Source organism: Argopecten irradians, chromosome 13 (assembly GCF_041381155.1).
Source record: "Argopecten irradians isolate NY chromosome 13, Ai_NY, whole genome shotgun sequence".
Classification (NCBI taxonomy): Eukaryota; Metazoa; Mollusca; class Bivalvia; order Pectinida; family Pectinidae; genus Argopecten; species Argopecten irradians.
In genome coordinates this window covers 31797467-31806048 of record NC_091146.1, presented here as the reverse complement: position 1 = coordinate 31806048, position 8582 = coordinate 31797467, and the positions used below count along the sequence as shown (strand labels likewise).

General features: G+C 36.3%; 1 protein-coding gene across 1 annotated transcript; it reads right to left on the bottom strand.

Annotated features, from left to right (window-relative positions):
- LOC138305822 (angiopoietin-related protein 7-like) lies at positions 1-7091 on the bottom strand. The gene is made up of 5 exons (XM_069246087.1): positions 6923-7091; positions 5085-5170; positions 4518-4614; positions 2366-2530; positions 1-306 (listed from the first exon to the last, which is right to left on the bottom strand). The coding sequence occupies exons 1-5, from the start codon at positions 7089-7091 to the stop codon at positions 53-55; spliced, it is 771 nt and encodes a 256-aa protein (XP_069102188.1). The 3' UTR covers positions 1-52.
- Positions 7092-8582: the final 1491 nt, after the last annotated feature.

Sequence of the window (8582 nt, the reverse complement as noted above, 5' to 3'; positions counted from 1 at the left end):
GCACTTCTAAATTAATAAATGTCCTCTTACATGTTTTCACCAGAAAACCAAGTCATTGGTTCCGAATCTTCATGGTGCATTTTTTCAGCGTTGACCAAGCGTCGGTGTGAGGAAAGTTCCTCCAAAGCATCGAACTGACTTCCGTTATCCCGCCGTCGACAATGTAAATGCCGTTAAGGTTAGAATCATAACAATCGTGGTACCACCATGCGCTCTTGTGGTTCGACGCACAATTCCCTTTAATGGAGTCGTTATCTCTGTCGTAGGTTGAGAAGTCGTAACCGTTATGTGTCGCCAGGGCGTCAACTAATCAGAGACAAAGACGCAGACGTGATACTTCTGATGATCATGATGAAGATGATGATGACGGATGGATGAAGATGATGACATGATTAAGACGACGGTGGTATATGTCATGTGAAGTTTATGTTGATGTCCCATGTATTTGTAAATAAGCTATATGCAAAAAAATGAAAAAAAAATATAAAAAAGACTAGGGTATAGATGTCATTTTGAATACTGTGGTGAATATGATGATGTGATGGTAATGCTGCCGATGGTGCATGAGAGAGAGAGAGAGAGAAAGAGAGAGAGAGAGAGAGAGAGAGAGAGAGAGAGAGAGAGAGAGAGAGAGAGAGAGAGAGAGAGAGAGAGAGAGAGAGAGAGAGAGATGGGGGAATACTGTTTGAATAGAATAAGTTTTTGATGGCTATCGCCATGGATACAATTTATGATAAAAATGATTTTTCATAGACTTGACAATAACTTACTATAATGTTTTTAAATAGTATAGTACCAATTGTATCAATTATTTCCGCTTATTCCAAATTGAAGTATTCAATATTCAGTGAAGATATCTACTTCTATAAGTGTATTGTTTTATCAGTAAAATTATCTGATTGTTAATGTTATATAAAGCATAGTTATTTCTATTGATCTTCCTAAATAGTGAAATATATAGCGTCTAACATTAAATCTACACTATCAAGTTCGAATTCAATGTCGGCAGTTGCCAGGTACTAACCCTTGTTCAGGAGTCTTTTTGGTGGGTACTCCGGTTTTTCTCCACTAAGAAACCTGGCACATTCTTACATTACCCTTGCCGCTAATATGAAGTTAAACTAAAAAAACATCCAACCCCATCGTTCAGAGTTACACAGACATTGAAAAGAGGAATATTTACGAGGTGAGAATATGGTGAATTAATTTAAACTTCAGATATGAGCTTTCATGAGTGTGCTTTAATTGATGACATAAATATTCAATAATTCGGAATTAAAAATATTCATCGAGAAACACAATGTTAAGGTGATTATTCTGATATCCGTTAGTGCATCCTGTCATCGCAGCCGGTATTCATTTTGTATTTTCGATTCACTGCTTATGTGCATCAAATAACTTTTCGTTTCTATGCAACATTCGTACATTGGAGAGCTCCACTTTCGTACATTATTGAAGAGCTTCACTATCGCGACATGAACATTTACACATGGTCTATAAATCACCCATGAACACTCTGTTACTCAAAATCAATATCTATGAAACATTTGCAAGTGTAAAGGTAATTGTAAGTGAATAATGAAAAGTGCTGTACATTTCCATGAAAGTCACATGACCAAGCAAGAACATAAGAAAACATCCTGATTGAAGTAGTAAGACATCCAACAATGATATACTTTTGTAAAGAAGGCAGACTAGTCCGTGCGATCACATAATACTGCATTTATCTAGTAGCATAATGATTTTTGTTAATATAAAAAGCAACATTAACCCACATGCGTATCCCTATTTCTCCATATCCACATGTTAAAGAGCATTTTCTCTCTACGTTATATTACAATTTTATAATAGCATCAGAATTCACCCACAAAATAACTACGATGATTATGCTGTGACAAAAAGGTTGTCAATCTGTCACAGACGACATAAGTGTCGGATAGACCTGTAGATATGAAGGAAAGCCTCAGATGACATGAGTGTCGGATAGACCTATAGATATGAAGGAACGCTTCAGATGACATGAGTGTCGGATAGACCTATAGATATGAAGGAACGCTTCAGATGACATGAGTGTCGGATAGACCTGTAGATATGAAGGAACGCCTCAGGCGAGATGAGTGTTGGACAGTCCTGTAGATATGAAGGAACGTCTCATGCGAGATCATTGTCAGAGAGACATGTAGATATGAAGAACACCTCAGGCGTGATGAGTGTCGGATAGACCTGTAGATATAAAGGAAAGCCTCAGATGACAATACCAAGCCGTAATAGACAGGATGAATCCGGAGAAGATATGAACTGGTTCGTGAGAAAAAGACATTAACACTCACAAAGACGTTCTGTACTCTGATTGTGATACACTTACATGAAACGTTACCAGAGAATCCCGCGATGGCAAGTCTGTAATTCTGAGCCTCATTAGCTATCTGGAAAGACGAGTATTGGGCATATCCTGTAGTTCCGTCCCATCCCTCCAGTTCAACACGTAGGATCATTGGGGTGCTCGTCAGCAGGTGGATGTTTTGATTTCCTGTGGTCGAAAGAAATAAAGTACATTTTATTTCATATAATCCGCCTGATATCCAATGATTTCGTCTCTGGCTATATTTATGCATTTATCACTAATGTAATATGACATGGAACGATTTTCATTTACTTAAATTTCATAGTGACGTATTGACAGAAAAAAATAACGTCTGGATTTCAAGACATGAAAGCTTTACGTTCGATTCCTGTGTTACATATGTAATTTAACTTCTTATTTTCGGTAGGAATCATAATAATGTATTTCAAGCTTAAACAGTCTTGTTCCTAGTTCCGTTTATTAAACAGAACTAGGAACTCGCAACCGATTTCAGCCCTCCATGTGGCTGCAGTATCAAGTAATCTGTCTGAAACAAATGAGCACTTGATTTTATTTCCGGATGTAAGGGTTGAATTTTACGTAGGGGTAATTTCTACATGTCAAATGATATTCTACGCGGCTTAACTGGAACACTTGATGTTAATTACTCCAAAGTGTCAAGTTTCTAGTTTCGTTACTTCTCCCTTAACAATATTTGTCTTTTGTACTTCAGCTGAGCGCTCTGGGTTATGTATTGGCCAAAACGATTTATACTATATAAAAATTGTAGTTTCTGTTCTGCTTAGCGCTCAGCAAAAGGGAGTGGAACGACTGGTTCGTCCGTTGTCAGCTGAATGTATAGGGTCAGCTCAGTCTGTTTTGCCTGTCAGTATAATGTGACCGGTGATGTGTGCTGTTTGATATCTTAGGCGGCATCTTTCAGTGAGATGGCACTATAACAAGGGTAAGAGTTCAACTATGACAAGGAAACACAACGCAAATATACCGCAGCCTCCCAAAATATCTACAAACCACAAAACATGCACACTTTGGAGACCGTCCATAGATGACCCCGTTTTGATATTTAACGTAAATCAAACCAAACCACAAGATGTTGCGTTGATCTTACTCTTCCGATGATATTCCATCCAAACAATTGAGAAAGAATATGTGGTGCCTGAGAGAATTGCGTTGAGTTTAATGCTTCTTCACATAAATGATATTGATATCATGTTTAAACTTCGGTCGCACTTGTACGTAATGCACTTTTGAATTTAGAGGTGTGTTGATACGACAAATAGACACTCAATTTCGGATTTCGAAAAAAAATTGCAGTCAACAAAACAAACAAAAACAGATACAATTTGCATTTTAAAATGTAAAGTTGGTGGGTATAATGTTTTGATATTTTACATAAATGCAAATGTTAGACAAAAGTTATGCAATGTTTTTCCTGTAAAAATGAATGATGGAACAATGTTAGTCAACATGATAATTGTGCAACGGAACAAAACTAACTTTGAAATAGAAAGATTCAGTATACATAAAGTATGATGTGAGCATGGTAGAACCAAGTTATACACGTCAAAACAACATTTAGAAAATGTATCTAAAGATGAAAATCAACACATTAGTGACTCTGGACGTCCTTGATATCTTACACTATGTAACATCAAAGCAACAACTACATATAATAGTAGTCCGTCTTTGTATTTTACAGGGTTAGCTCCCTTGTGGTTAGGTATCGATTATTACGTCATTATTTTGTGAGTGCAATTCACGTCGCATTCTCCGAAAAGTATGACGTTACGCGCGCAAACACATGACGTAAAAATCAATACCTACCGCAAGGGCAGATAAATCTGTAATATGCGAAGACAATATATTGATAAAACAACAGAAATCATTATTGGTATTGTTGTGTTATGGAGTTCTATAGTTAACAAGGAATACGCTCCAAGACAAGAAACATCTAATTAAAAACCTTTAATGGCCTCAATAACATTACATTATGTGGAGCTGATCAACAGAAACAATGCTCTGATATGCTACTGTACTGATAATCATGAGGATATGACCAGATATGAATTAATACGTCTGGATCTGACCAAATATGACCGGATCTTACATGAACATAACAGGTATAATATTAACACTCTACACGATGACTTACCAAGCCAAAAATTTCCTGATAGATCCCCAAATCCACTCTTATACTCAGCCCAATTCCGAAAGAAATCCACGTCACCATTTGTCCGCCTCTGTATTACCTGGGTAATTGTAAACGGAAAATATCACTTAAAGGTAACAAATAATAGTAGAATGTATTATAACGGCCATAATGTCAGATGATAATATGTAATAATTTATTAAAAACAGGTTGGGGTGGGTTGGGGGCGGGGGTTGAATGTGGACATTGTCAGCATAATGTGATCGGGTGAGATGATTTTATCCTTTACTTGTCCCATACTTAAATTGTCCGACATGGAATCGTTGTTTCTCTACATACGTGTCCTCTACTAGTCCCACACCTAAATGGGACGGGATGAATTTGTTGCTTGGGATAGGAACGATGTGATGTTTACGCCATCAAAAATACGCTGTCATCAACAAATAATAACGATGTATGCTTCATAGCTTTCGATGTAGGTTATTTTGATATTGGCTGTATAAGTATTTGTTTACGCTTTGCATACGCATAATGTTTCTACCATAACATTTTATACTTTGCTTTACTCACAATCCACGGGCCATCTTCTGTATCCATATCTAGGTAAACTTGGATGCTTGGTCCGCCTGTTACGGTGTAGTCGTAAACGCCGGAGACTACAATATATAACATGTTCCATATAATCCATGTACAATCTACGGCCGCACAGAAAATACATGATTTTCTTTTATGTATGACAATCATGTTATTTTTTATGTATGTCAAACAAATCATCTTAACGTGAACATGTTATATATTTGATGTGAGCACGTAGAAGAGCAAATAGTTTTCACCAAAAATGAAAAAGAGGATATTACATGAGTGGCTATGTGATATGTGATATATCAAACGAGTTCAATGATATGATATGGCACGAACCTTTTGGTGTTTGATAAATGTCATATAACAAAGTCACAAGTGTAAGATTCTGTTCATCACATAACTGTTATTAATACATTGAAGAAATACCCCTATAGAAACAGTATGGTGAAAAAAAATTTTCTCTACGTGATCACGTATAACATAACACATAGAAAAAAATCACCCTTCGTCTTACATAAATAAAAATATTTTTCACCTTAAATAACAACATTTTTGTTCTGCATTCAAAATATGTTTTTCGTATCATAACTGTGCCGCCTTAAAATATCTTACTGATATAGTTAGGGGGTTGTAGTATTGTACTGAGGAATGTACTTAGTGCCCTGCTTCTATTCCATGATCGTTGAAGGCTACTAAATTTGGGATCTTTTCTTTTCTCTTGTTCGTAACTATGACAAAGAGACACAACACAGTTTTACCGCAGCCTTCCAAAATCACAAACGCACCTCAGACACACAATACATCGCATACACGGGAGACCGTCCTTAAAGGCCCATTACCTTTCCGGAGCAAAATATGAAGGTTACTTAAAAAGATTAATAACATCAGAAAATGCATACCGATGACCTAAAATAAGGTTACGACATCAAACATATGCAAGATTTCCTGCGTAATACATGAAGACAGTGGAGAGTAAATTCGCTGTTTTGCCGTCTGGCGCAGTGATAGTCAACTACCGCGCGGTATTTAGGACGACGGCGGGAAACATAAGACGACCCGCGTTATGAAAATAAACGTTTTTTATTTATTTTAATCAAATCGTTCAGAAGGTGATGATAAATGTAGTATTAACGGTAAGTTAATATTTTTTGAAGACTACTAATTATCGATCTTGTTTTACATTACCATTTTAAAAATTGAAAGCCGCTTCGGAAAGGTAGTGGGCCTTTAAATGACCCTAGCTGCTAATAGAAAGTTAATTAAACCAACCAACTGTAAAACATTAGTATGAACACATTATGATGGAAAAATCAGATTATGGTTAATACATATATAAACAGTAGTCATTTTGTACGTAGGATGAAAGTATTATTCCACTGCCTATAACTAATCATTGTTACTGCGTCTGCAAACAAATAATAGCTTAAAGAATTTTTATATAACTTGCTATTTAAACATTTTCTGGTAGTTTGACCCCATAAATGTTAGCCGACATAGGTTTATCGACACTTCGATAGGGCGTTTACCTTTATTTAGACAAAAAGGGGGACATTGTAGCTCTCTGATTATATTTAATGAGCTAGAATGTCACGTGATACCAGCACGTCATATGTTTCACACTGGTTACTCTGTTTTATGTATGAATAGAGGAAAACATTACATATTCTGACTCGATCTTTTATCACGGGAAGAAATGAAGATAATACTCATATTGTGACCATATTGCTCACATATTGCTTAAGCAATTGTAACCAATACAAGGGAAGGAGCTTATACAAAAATGGTGTTGTCTCCGGACGAGTAAGATATAACGATATGACACTTACGTGGTGACTTTGAGAAGAATTTTGTTGAACTGGATGAAGCAGCTGTCGTTTCCATTAGTGCTTTGGAGTAGGTGTCACAGGTTCTGGTGTTCTCCGTGAAAGAGAAAGATTTGCATCCATTTTTAGTCATACAGTATTTTGCGCACATTGTCAGGCTTCGCATTTCCATGTTTGAAGTGAGTATGTCTGAACTGATATCCAAAAGGTCAAATCGGTGAATTCTACTGAATTGGTCATTTTCACAAAAACCCTCCCCGCCGAAAGGATAAAATATTGAAAAAAGTAACATTAAACTTTCAAACGTCATGTTTTTCAGTGTGTTACAATATAAATTGATCACAGCCACTTTTGCATGGTTTCTGCTAATTGAAGTCCAAACAAAATTTGAGCCTTGTCACGTAGTACACCACGCCACAAACAGACATCAGTTCACCTATTGGCTGTGTAAAACATACGTACGATAGTGGTTATTAAATCGTTAGTTTTATCAACTGGTTATAATAATATAAGTTTACTCACAATAGCTAAACACGTGTGTTGAAGAGTCGTATTGAAAGAGAGCGATTCACGGGTGCTACGTGACTGCATCCGCGGTTAAAAAAAAACCAACAACTATAGCTCGGCATTAAACAGCTTTTTTCTATTGTCACTAAGGCGATATCTCAATAACGTTATATTAGGACAACACATACTGATAGAACCTAATTTATTATACACAGAACAGTTTACAATTGTTACATGTACATACTGTTTTAAATTTTTTTTATTAGTTCAGCTCGCGCGAAGAGTCTGTAAATTTATACCATGATGCTATGTCAGTTTTCCATCTGTCCGTCCGATAACACTGAATTTTAATAACTACTTTTCATAAAAGATTTAGGACATTGTAACGTAATTTGGTCTAAGACACCCTTAGGGCAAGGGAAATCAATTTCGTAAGGTGAAGTCGGAGGGAGGGAACCCAATTTATAACTGTAAATTCCTCAAAATCTATTGTAGGACTGAAATGACTAGGTTTATATCTGTGTCTTCAACACAATTGATTGGGAGGAAAACATTTTTCTATACAACATTGGGGTCGTTGCCTAAGGGCTGTTTGCAATAGGGACAATTTAGCAAATCAAATTCCGATGTAATAACGAAAAAAATTGGCCAGCAACATACTTGTCTGCAATTGAACCAATTTAAAAAAAAAAAAAAAAAAGCGGTAAAAAACATTGCCCGGTCACATTATACTGACACCGGATAAAACAGCCGTCTCAACTTTCACTGACGTGTTGGTACCAAATGAGATGTCAGGAAATAGACAGTCAGATGGAACGAACAGAAAATATCAGATCATATATTGTTGCCTTTTACGATCTTGTAATAGAGTTTTCGCATGATGCAACGAATCCAAATCGGCGAACGTATCCGTATCTGTCAGGGAAAATAATTAACTCAGCTTATATTCAAAACAATATGTTTTAATTACACCAACGCTCGATAATATCATTTATATAAATCACCATTTCAGTTTAGGCGTCACAACATGTAAATCAATCTACAGGAAACTGCCTGGCACGATTCTCTAACCATATTAATAATAATATATGATACGATATAACATGTTATAACTCTAACTGGCGTTTCCTCGCGATCGGTAAATTAACTTCATCCA